The sequence below is a fragment of the Micropterus dolomieu genome, linkage group LG18 (genome assembly GCF_021292245.1).
Source record: "Micropterus dolomieu isolate WLL.071019.BEF.003 ecotype Adirondacks linkage group LG18, ASM2129224v1, whole genome shotgun sequence".
NCBI classification, from domain to species: domain Eukaryota; kingdom Metazoa; phylum Chordata; class Actinopteri; order Centrarchiformes; family Centrarchidae; genus Micropterus; species Micropterus dolomieu.
Window position 1 is genome coordinate 11,817,326 of NC_060167.1, and position 12,556 is coordinate 11,829,881.

At 39.0% G+C, this 12,556-nt stretch overlaps 1 protein-coding gene across 4 annotated transcripts in view; it reads left to right on the forward strand.

Annotated features, from left to right (window-relative positions):
• The window catches only part of LOC123956610 (metabotropic glutamate receptor 4-like), a 174,246-nt gene that overhangs the window by 127,864 nt on the left and 33,826 nt on the right, over positions 1-12,556 (forward strand). For all 4 annotated transcript variants that reach the window (XR_006821583.1, XM_046028924.1, XM_046028925.1 and 1 more), the window contains exons 8-9: positions 9,851-9,987; positions 11,179-12,114. Coding sequence is in view for 3 of the 4 variants with exons in the window: in XM_046028924.1 (XP_045884880.1) it covers positions 9,851-9,987; positions 11,179-12,114 (1,073 nt within the window). In the remaining variant the exon portion in view is untranslated. The remainder of the gene's footprint in view (positions 1-9,850; positions 9,988-11,178; positions 12,115-12,556) is intronic.

The following is a 12,556-nucleotide window of genomic DNA, read 5'->3' on the forward strand; positions in this document are numbered from 1 at the left end:
CTTTCCTAATCAAGTCCAATCAGTATAATCAAACACAGCTGGACTCAAATGAAGGTGTAGAACCATCTCAAGGATGATCAGAAGAAATAGACAGCACCTGAGTTAAATATGAGTGTCACGGCAAAGGGTCTGAATACTTATGACCATGTGATATTTCAGTTTTTCTTTTTTAATAAATTTGCAAAAATTTCTACATTTCTGTTTTTTTCTGTCAAGATGGGGTGCTGAGTGTACATTACTGAGAAATAAAATGAACTTTTTTGATTTTTGGAAAATGGCTGCAATGAAACAAAGAGTGAAAAATTTAAAGGGGTCTGAATACTTTCCGTACCCACTGTATCTGGCAAACCTTATCTCAGAACACATCAGGTAGTGAGAAGAAAGTGTGTGTGTGTGTGTTCAGTCTTTCTCTTTGCTAAAACAATCAAAGAGAAGGTGTAGGATTGTTCACATCTTGCTGTGACTTTGTTATCCTGACGACATATATCTTCTTGTGGGTTGTCTGACAAGTCTCCAAATTGACTTCTTTCATATTCGAGACAAGAGATGTCAGTTTGCAGATCTGGAAGAGTTTCAGAAGAGGTTTATTCAACACTGCAATATATATAAATCTGTGCCATTGCAGTTCACAGTAAACCCAATCGTTGACCAAGTTCACTACAATGAGCTCAGACAACAAACTATTTTTGTTTGTTTGTTTTACAAGCTGGAGGACACACTGTCTACCCTAGTGTGTAAGCAAAAATGTTACAGTTATAGCAAACCTGTACCATAAATGAAACAATACATGAGGAAAACCATAGCAAACTGACATGGCTTGATAGTTTAACCAAACAAAAGCTGTGAAACACAGTCACGCAGATGTTGTGAGTGCCAATAGCGGCTGTCGCACAAGATCTCAGCAAACATGTGATTGGATCATTTATGACATATCCAAGGTCAGTTTGCTGTAATACGTTACTGACACAGTTAATGTACAGTTGATAATCAGGCTAGATTAAAATCAACTCTTTACAATTTCACTATGAAAGTCTGCAGCTGGGCAAGCCTCTGTGATGCCATTAGCAAGTTTTCAAGCTAAATGCTAAGATCGGTTTTCTAACATGCCCACAATGACAATGCTAACATGCTAAGACAAGCAGGAATAATGCTTTAATAAAAAAAGATGAAAGGAATGTTAGTTTTGCAAGTATTTAGCTGTAAACCAATTGAACAAATTAAAATTCTGACCTGATGATGGTGCTAAATGAAAAGTCAGAATCACCAAATCAATTATGATTTTCCTCTGGCAACCATGAATGTTTTACAAAATGTAATTTCTTCTGTTTATGACCTATTTTCCATTTTCTCCATTATACCCAGCTATCAGTCAAGTTCACATTCATGACTGGTATATTAATAATTAACTGCTTTCACACAAAGAGCAGTGATCCAGCACTTCATTATATAGACACTGCCTTTTTAAAGCAAAGCAATTTAAGACAATTAAAATTCTCTCTCAGAGACTTGAGTATGCAGTGTTTGTACGGATAAATTATTAATTTGAACTCTTGCTCTTCAAGCTAATTTGTCATTCTAATATCTACTTGTTGCATTGGCAGAATGTCAATTCAATGTTTAATTCATATCTGAGAAGTAAAAGAACATATTTTCTCTCAAAAAATGTAATGGGTAATTTTTGCAGGCTTTCACTTCACAGAATATCAGGGACATTTTTATTATGAGAGAGAGGATGCCACTGATTATAAATGCTTTCATACATTATCAATGTTCACATTCTGACATACATTACTGTTCTTTGTAGTGAGTATCAAGTAACTCCTACTGTCGCCTGGACTGCACTGCTGCTACCAGAGGCAATCACAAACGTTCCGTCCAATGTCTTTTTTTTACATGCTAACTTTAGACAACCTGTATTTATGTCTTTATTTTTTTACTACACACACACACACACACAGATCAGCCATAACATATCAACATTTTTCTGTCAAAACAGTCCTGACCCGTCGAGGTATGGACACCATTGTGTGTTCCGACACCTTTCTATCAGAACCAGCATCAACTTTTTCAGAAATTTGACCTACAGTAGCTCTTCTATTGGATTGGACCACAAGGGTCAGCATTCGCTCCCCACATGCATCACTGAACCATGGCTGCCCATGACCCTGTCGCTGGTTCACAGCTTTTCCTTCCTTGGACCACTTTTATAGGTACTGACTAGGACTAAACAATTAATCATTTTCAAATCGAAATTGCGATTTGAAAGAACACAATTAGCTAATTGTGAAGACAGCGATTAAAATGTAGGTCAATTACACAGCGCATCTGACCCGTTTTAATTACAGTCATGCAGTTCTCATCCTTGTGTGACAGATCTGCTCGCCAATCACAAGCGCCATGCGCCTCCTGTTACGGTCCTACTCACCAATCAGAGCGGGCGGAGGGCGTGTACATTTTACAACAAAAAACGAAACTAGAGGAAAACGTGGGATAATGGCGGTTTTGTCAGGACTCACACTGAAGTGTTTCAGCAGCGGAGCGTTTAGCCTACATGTTGTTAACGTGTTGTTAATTTATTAACAGCTCTTTGTGAACCCATTCCGTTCCGCTCTTTGCAGGGTACCTTTCCCACATTGAGCATTCCAGAATAAGAGCGTTTTGCCTGTCTGATTTTGCTGACTTGTTCAGATTTTGCTTATTTGTTCAGTTGTCCTTGATTTTTGTGCTTCTGCTATGGTTAAGAAAGCTACGTAGTTAAATTATTTCTTTCTTTTGTCTGTTTTAACTGTGTTTATTGTTGATGTACGATCGGGAGTCTGCAAAGAGTATTTTATTTTGAAAATTGACCGGATTCTCTATGCCGTTCTTTGTCTGACTTCCTGCCTGGTTCACCTGCTCTGTGCTGCTTGACGCGGCTTCCGTCAAAAATAGACTGGCAGTGAATATTGAACTTTAACAAAACTTCAAAAAAATAACAATAAAATCACAAATTGAATCGTAATCGCATTATCTGGCAGAAAAATTGCAATTAGATTTGTTCCCAAATCATTCAGCCCTAGTACTGAACACTGCAGACTGTTCTGGAGATGCTCTAAACACACTAATACGTGGCATGGTAAGGAGACAATTAGTGTTATTCGCTGCACCTAATGATTATTTTCATTATCGGTTAATTTGTCTATTATTTTCTCAAATAATTAAATGTTAGTTTTAGAAAATTGTGAAAGATGTTGATCAGTGTTTCCCAAAGCCCAAGATGACATCCTCAAATGGCTTATTTTGTCCACAACCGAGATATATTCAGTTTACTGTCTATGACAGTAAACTGAATATAAACTGTCAAGTAAAGGAACCAGAAAATATTCACATTTAAGGTGTGGAAATCAAAAAATTTGGACGTTTTTTCTTTAAAAGAAAGGACTGTCAAAATAGTTGGCGATTAATTTAATACTTGACAACTAAGCGATTATTCAAGTAAAAACTGTAAGCAGGGACATACATCTCCAGTGCAGTAGATTCTTTTGAGCTGAATTTTATTCTAACCAGGCAAACTGTATAAATGTTACAACACCATCTGACCAGAGAGGTTGCCTTGAGGTTACACTACACTCCATCCAATTGTGCATATATATATATATATATATATTGAACTTGTCCAGATAAATAAAACAAGAAGTCAAAATAAATGCTGAGACTGAACTGAGCTGGAATGTGTATATTTTCAATGATAATATTTATCTCTGTGTTGTGATATTAATGTTACGCACCAGTAAACACACAGAGCAGTCATCCTTTTTTCCTTGCAAATAGCAATTGCCAGAAATAAGTGTAAAAGTAGGTCATTTTTTGTTGTTGTGATGAATCATTCTTGAGGCTGAGCCAGCAAGAATCTATTGTTACTCATTTCTGTTTATTCTCAGCAATTTTAGCGGACATCTGCTAAAAAGACAACACATTTCTTTCTCTGTAGAGCTGCACAGCTCCCAAGAGTCCAGTAAGACCATATCCATAGCAAATGTATTGTGTCTTAGGTTGCATTTGTAATGAAACTAAACTGATAAAGGTCAGATGTCAAAGCGCTTCTTAAAAACCAAAAAAGCTCACTGTGGCCATACTCCTTGCACACTCAAAAAACCATTTATCTATGAAATCTCAGTTGGCTGTCAGGATCTCAACAGGGGACACGGTAAGCTAGCTGATGACAGATAACCTTTTAGAAAAGGAAAAAAAGTAATCTGACAAAAGTATTTGCTTGGCTGGGATATTTTCAGTATAGCCTTTTGAATGTCTGTGTGCTTTCTCAAGAGCCTTTACATTTTCTCCAATCATATCTTCCACACAGATGCACCTACAGTTGTAGCTGTTTGTTTATTCCAAATCGACAACTTATAAAGTGCTAATATTTAGGCTCATACAGCAGCAGCTGAAGCTGCAGCCGACAAAGCAGGAGAATCAAATACATCCAGTCTATCTTTATGTACTGCACTGACACTTAGAGCTTCCTTCTTTCTTGTTCCCACCTCTGCATTCGATAAAGATAAGAGTTGTTCAGACTTCAGTAAGCCACAATTGAATGAATTTTCCCACCAGTGTTCCATGTGTCTTTTCTTGCTCATCGCGGCATGGAAAAGTGCTTTTGCTGTGCCACAGACTTAAATGCAGTGGCCTTTACGCCATCGTTCTCACCAGGGACAGCAGTTATGAATGTGGAATAAAGGCGAGTTCTGAGGGTTTTCCATTGCTGCACACATCTCTCTCCTAAAGGATGTGCAAAGTTTTCATTGTTGTGCAATTGAAAACATGCTTCTACATGATTTTTGCATAGTGCAAAATGTCTTTCTTTCACTTACAAGACATTCAGCTTTGTTGCTCATAAAAACCTGACTGTCTGCATCTTAGCATGATAAGAATGGCCAATTCTAAATATATAAAGCCTTTCAATCATAGTGTGGTATATAATTTGTCATTATAATGGACCATCCCAAAACCTGTTGTACATGTACTGTAAGATGTGCAACTACAAAAAATACAGATAGACACTATTTGAAAATTTAGGGTAACTAAGACATTATATCCTAAGTGCATCTTGTCATATTTCCCTCAAAAAATGTAATGGGTGATTTTTGCAGGTTTTCACGTCACCAAATATCAGGGACATTTTAAGTATGAAGGAGAGGATGTCTCGGTTAATAAATGCTTTCATACATTATCAATGTTCAGGTGGTGACATACTTTACTCTTCTGTGTTTTGTGGCCCTGCTCCTGTTGTAATATGCTGTTAAAGCAACACTATGTAACTTTTGACATAAGAAATAACACAATCCTCCTCTAAGAAAATAATTTTAATTTCAAAAGCAAAGAAATGCACCATTACTCAGTTCAACAAGGCTCCAGCCTTACTTGCTCATACCTCAACATTATAGTCTCAGTTTGCTGACTTCATGACTCATTTCTACTTGTGCCACTACATTTGATATGTCACAAAGTTCAAAGGTTTTATCACTTGTTGTCTTGATGAATTCAGGATAATTTCCACACCACTACTCACCATACGTCATACTCACTGCTCTGAATATCATTTCCATGCATTTCCATATTGCTGGTTTTCGAATACTGTTAAGTTAACATCAATGAAACTCAACTCTTCCTGCAGTGATGTTTTACATTAAAATCCTTCCTGCTAATCAACGGGCATAATCCATCCCAATCATGATAGACTTTGGATTTGAAACCTCATAAGTTTTAAGTTGTGCTAACAGTAATTTAATCTCAAAATCAGCAGACCCAGTTGCAATTATTTAATAAATGAATAAATGAGTATTTTGGTTTAAAAGAGATTAAAAACAGCAAATTGGTGAATATGCCAAGACTCAGTTGCTGTTCTGATGGAATTGGTGCTATTATAAGTAATAATTTAGTAAAAAAAAAAAGACATTATGTTAAATTTACCATGGTAGCTAGAGTACTGCTAATTCCACTTTGTTTGTGCTGGCTATTATAGTAGACTCTGCCATTATGTGACTCTGTCAACATTTAAAACCCAGTTAGAGCGTTACAGTTATACAGTAAATACATGAACATATATACATGCAAATGTCATGATAATGACAGAGGGGCAGGAAAGACACACACACCCTTCAAGAGTAAAGTGGATCTGTGTTAAATTCTGCATGACTTGCCTGCGTACAGGTCATTAAAAGTTAATGACCGGTGTAGAGGGCAGCAATCTGTGCTGCCATTCACCAAGGTGTCCCGGTTGTGCATCCATGCAGAACAAGCACCTGTTGGATTAATGATCATACTCGGGTAATTCTTAAGGTGTGTATGTGCAGTGGAGGGGGGGGGTAGTACCACAGTCATCAAATATTACCTATAATAACAAGCACTACATTAACCCAAACATTTTTTTGGGAGCATGCAAAGCAATGAGCAAAGGAGTAGCCTGCGGTACACACATGTGCGACCTCAGGCTACCCCGTCACATTAGCCCACAGCACAATGCAGAGTGGCAGAGGCCTCTGTGGAACTCATTATGCCCCTGACTAGGAACAGGACTGTTTAGACAAGCAGTTTGTGCCACATGACAGGCCTAATTCCTCATCTGTAACTCAAACATTGACCGCACTGCCCCAAAATGCAGCACTCTCTTCACTCTTAATGAAGAGGACACACTACTGCCTCTGGAAGAATGACAGGGACCCCTGGCAGTATTTCTCCATAGTGCCTTAATGTGCCGTTTTATTACCAAAGAATGAGAAGCCAGATTTGTCTTTTACATTTGTTTCACCATAATGCATACTGGAGATACATGATGTGCTGTGCCGGCACACAATACCGTCTGGTTACACCTCATGTGTTAAAATGTTAAAAGTTGCATTAAAGTGAGCTACTGTATTTATTCGGCTGCCCTCGCAGAGAACAACCTCATGTGGCCGCGTTCAGATAAATAAACATGAATCAAGATATTTTGCTCTCAGCAGAGAAACACCTTATGGGAAAGAAGTAATGCATACACAACTGCTTTTACTGGTAAAAAAAAAAATCACCTCATATTCCAACAGTCCAGTATTCAATGCATGATGCTTATTGCTGCGGACATCTGATGTAGCACAGTCTTTATCAATATAACAGATTAAAATTGTGTGAATAACAACATTAAAGCCACAATCACCTCACCACCAACATTTAAAAACACAGGATTTAACTTGCTGTCACTCTTACTTTGATTAACAGGTCTTTTAATATCAGAACAACTAATAACCTTATATTTAATAGTTATTACTGTTTCTGATGTTTTTAAACATCTGATGTTCACTGTACAGGAAATAAATAGGCTCATATCTTGAATTATTAGCAGTTAAGGCAAATACACACACAGGTCAACCTCTTTGATTATATTTATATAGATTAGGCATTTTAAGCTGTATTACAATTTCAACACACTCCAACTTACAAACACCAAATTTAACACACCTGCTCCCCATTCACACCTAAGACCTTGTAACACTAAAAGTCACATGACACCGGGGAGGGAAAATGCCTAATTGGGCCCAATTTGGACATTTTCACTCACTTTTGTTGCCTGCAGTTTAGACATTAATGGCTGTGTGATGTGTTATTTTGAAGGGACAGCAAATTTATACTGTTATACAAGCAGTACACTCACTACTTTACATTGTACCGAAGTGTCAACTTTCCAGTGTTATCACATGAAAAGATATAATCAAATATTTACAAAAATGCAAGGGGTGTACTCACTTTTGTGAGATACTGTAGAAGCAAAATTACAGTAGCTCAATGCCACTGAAAAAGATCTCTTATTTTCAAGATCTTAATTTGAAAAGCAAGCATGACCAAAAGACCCATAAAGCTATTAAATATAATCATACAGTATCAGCAGTGTTGTGCTGTCAGTGTTGCTGCATTATTCTCTCAAAACCACCAGTGTGGCATTCAGGGTCCATTTTCCTCTTTCAGTGTCCATGTGAGCACTTACAGGCTTGAGCATATAACCCCAACCATGACAGTGGAAGGCATACAGCCTCAAAGTGCTTTTAAAAGCTTGGGAAATTGGAGAAAAAGAGAATAAAAAAGCGTGCTACGATAAAAATCTTTGATGGAAAATATGACAGTTTACCGATAATGTTGATGTGCTTAATATGTTTATATGAACATAATGCATCTCTGCTTCATAAAGTCACTGTAATCCACCCATGATCACTAACTGCTTTGTGATGTGGGCGGCATTGTCACAGAGGCAAGGCTGAGTAAAATGGTAATGCCGTAATCCAGCATGGCTGACTCATCGAGATGTGGATTAGGGCGCTGCATCCTCCAGCGTCAAAACAAAGAGCAAGAAAAAAAATATACTAAGCAGAAATCCATCAACAGCAATTGGCTACGTTTACCTTTTTGTTCTGAACCGGGATGCTCATTGTGGTTTGGAGGACTTAATAATAAACCAGGCAGAAAAACAAACGGGCCTATGGATTTCATCAGTGTTTGAGGGTAAGGTAGAAATTGGTGTGAAAAGCAATTAGACATGAAGTTCCCTTGTTTTCCCTCTACAGAGAACCTTTCCACATTTTACCATGATTAAACAGATCGCCGGAGTGGAAGTGTGGCTTCTACTCTCCATCGGGGGGCTTACAGAGGAATCTTTGGTGTGCTTTCTTTGTGACACTCATTATAGCTTGTCTTAAAACAGCGCACAGGAATACATTGTTATCACAATGATAAAGCAGAGAACACCTCATGGAGACGGCATGACACACAGGAAATGTGTGTTTGAGGTCAGGAGGGGGTCAGTTGTCAACCTCTGGACTTCCTGTCGACAGCCAGCTGTTCAAAGTCAGTTCTTCACTGTTCAAAGCACGAAGCTCAGTAGATGCTGCTTGGTAGCCAGCAACACAAGGCTGGTTGCACAAGGCAGCTTGGTTCTACATATGTGTCATCTTTAAACATTCAATGCCAACTTTATAGAATTATCTTTTTCCAAAATCTTGATTGAATGATTAGATTTAGTCTATTAATTCAGATTCTGATTTCTGTTAGGGAGGGGTGTTTTTTTATTTTGCTCTGCTCAATCAGTGGCAAGTGATGTATCTGTCTTGATAACATCATTTTCAGTCAGTAAAGAAGTTGTGGTAGCGGTTGCTTGTAGTAGTTAACATTTTTGACCGCGATAAAAAATAAAAAGGCTAAATTTAAGAATCGTGTCAATCTCATTCTTCGCTTCTGTCACTATTTTTCATGGATGTAGCCAAGTTGCTAGCTACCTAAGTAGAAAGATTACGTACCCATTCTTAGTCCTAACTACAAAGCTCTGAGTGGATAATTGTTTATTACTGAGAAAAACACCAGATTATTTGCATCACTAAACAAATCAGAGATAAGGGTGGTGATTTCAATGTCTGGAACTCAGTCAGACTCAAAAGATCATGGTCACGGTTATAAAAAGCCAACTTCAATTGTTAGTCTGTGACGGGACTTGAACTGCGTACTCTGGCATGAAAGTTAGACAAGCTATTCACAATCACAACCGCCACACTGCACATACTTTACACCTCCCCACGTGATAGGCAAACTATTGCCTGTGCAATATAAACGTAATTCCTGGTGTGTACGTGTGCTTATAAGCAATCATCTGCTTCACCCACAGTAGTTAAGAATATGATTTTAGCCATCTTGCTAAATCAGAAAAGAAAGCACATAATGTTTGGTTTCTAATGTAGTGGAATAATAACTGTAGTAACAATGGCAACACGTAGTTTGCTTTTTTTTTATGCTCACAACACAGAAAATAAGTAAATGATGTGCAATAAATGATGATGATTGTTTTCTCATTTAGGCATAGCTGGCAACCCGGTGCTCTTCAATGAAAATGGAGATGCCCCTGGACGCTACGAGATCTACCAATACCAGATCAGAAACCGAACAGCTGAATACAAAATAATTGGCCACTGGACGGATCAACTCCATCTCAACGTGAGCATTGCCCCTTCCTATTCTATGCCCACACATATCTACACAAAAGGATTGACAGCATTCAGCCTAAAAGTGTTATGTGTGGATCCGTGTTTGCAATGAAAATCCTTCCCTGAAAAGTTGTTTTCTCTAGCTCAGCAACTATGTGTTTGCTCACCAACTCCTCCCAAACCATTTGATAGCGCGTAGTGCCATCTTCAAAGGTGTAAATATCCAGAGGGCGCTTTAAATGATTAACAGGGCGGACTGTGATGAAAAGAAAGCCATGAGAGCTTAAGGACAGACGTATTTAATATCATCTCTCCAGACGGCATCACTGACTTCCAAAAACAATACTGTGAGCAGGGAGTGTGATGAAATAACGTTATTATAACAGTAAATTACATAAAGGAACCAAACAAATGATGTTTTGACAAAATGAAGAGGACGCCTTGGGCAGGCAAAAGAGAGTAACAATTGAACACATGAAGCAGCTTGAGAGGAGCTTTGCCTTCTTTAACTCTTTCAACAACATGTGCTACGGAAGAAAGAAAAAAAAGCGAGGTTTGTGGTGGGCACCTACTGTGGAACGTGCCTCTTCTGACTCTAAAGCCAGCTGTTTTTAATTAGTGTTGCTTGAGTTCTTAATTAAATGCACATTTAGAGACAAATTTACCGGCTTTGGATGAACAGTCACAATTGAATAAAATTAATAATATAAAATTAAACAGAGCAGACCCATTTGAAATGACGAATGTAATTTATCTTTACAAGTATGCTTGTAAAAGGGGAAAATCCACAAAGGAGCGCTGTATCCTAAAACAGAATTTATCTTTTATTGTCAGTTCAAACTGTCAGTTTCCTGTGGGTTTCCCTTTTCCCCTCATATCTTGCTCTTCAGATAATTTGACCTCCCAAAGCTAAATTTTGCTGAATCTATGTTTTTTTTACCTCTTGTTTGCCCTTTTCCATGCCCAAACTAAATAAATAAATAAACCCAGGTAGCACAGGCAGGCCATGTTCAAACAGCTAAAACAGCAAGTAACCACCGTCTGTATTGTCCTTGACCTCCAATAAAGCAGCACTACCTCTACACGCCACCATTTTACAGGATACAGACAGTTTAGTACACTAAAATTCTCTTCTCCTCTATCTTTGACACTCTCTCTGTGTCCACTCATGTCTGTCTGTGTCCCTCTTCCTCCCTCGCAGGTTCGTACGATGCAGTGGCCTGGCGGTGCCCGTCAGATCCCCTCCTCAATCTGTAGTCACCCCTGCCAGCCTGGCGAGCGCAAGAAGATCGTGAAGGGCATCCCTTGCTGTTGGCACTGTGAGCGGTGCGATGGGTATCAGTACCAGGCAGACACCTACACGTGTAAGATGTGTCGGTTTGATTTGCGGCCCAACCAGAATCACACGGGCTGTGTTCCAATCCCCATTGTTAAGCTAGAGTGGAGCTCTCCGTGGGCAGTCATCCCTGTGCTTATTGCGGTTGTTGGTATCATGGCCACTGTGTTTGTGGTGGTCACATTCATCCGCTACAATGACACTCCCATTGTGAAAGCATCAGGCCGAGAGCTGAGCTACGTGCTGCTAACTGGCATCTTCCTCTGCTATGCCACAACCTTCCTGATGATTTCTACCCCTGATGTGGGAATTTGTTCCCTCCGGAGGATCTTCTTGGGTCTGGGCATGAGCATCAGTTATGCTGCGCTGCTCACCAAAACCAATCGTATTTATCGCATCTTTGAGCAGGGCTCCATGTCTGTCAGCGCACCCAGGTTCATTTCTCCAGCCTCTCAGCTAGTCATCACGTTCACCCTGGCCTCAGTGCAGCTGCTCGGGGTGTGCATCTGGTTTGGCGTCGATCCCTCCAAGGCCATTATTGACTATGAGGACCAGAGGACATCTAACCCGACGATGGCTCGTGGTGTGCTCAAGTGTGACATCTCTGACCTGTCTCTGATCTGCCTGCTGGGCTACAGCATGCTGCTTATGGTCACCTGTACAGTCTACGCCATTAAAACCAGAGGAGTGCCGGAAACCTTCAATGAGGCCAAACCCATTGGTTTTACCATGTACACCACCTGCATTATTTGGCTAGCGTTCATTCCAATCTTCTTTGGCACTTCACAATCCACAGAAAAGGTAAGCTTACATCTATTGCTGAAGCATTTCTTTTTTCCTTTTGTCAGACAGCTTTTTTTTCCTCACTCATTGCAGTGCCTTTTAGATTTCTATGTTTGCTTGTTTCTTCTTGGTTTGTTCACAAAATAACAAAACGAATAGCAGTAGTGGAAAGTAATTAAGTACATCTACGCAAGTACGATAATGAAGTACAATTTTGTGTTTTCTATTGTGTGCTATTTTATACATCTGCTTCAGTGACATCTATAGTTACTAGTAACTTTGCAGAATAAGTTTTACATACATACGGGAATTATTGTCATCTCTATGAACCATCACATGTTGCCTGTGTCTACCACCTTTGACCAATTCAAATTGTATTTTCATTATTTTCTGAGGTACAAAGACCAAAAACTACAGACTACAGTTGAGTCTAACAAATAAGCACAATTTGTTATAGCAG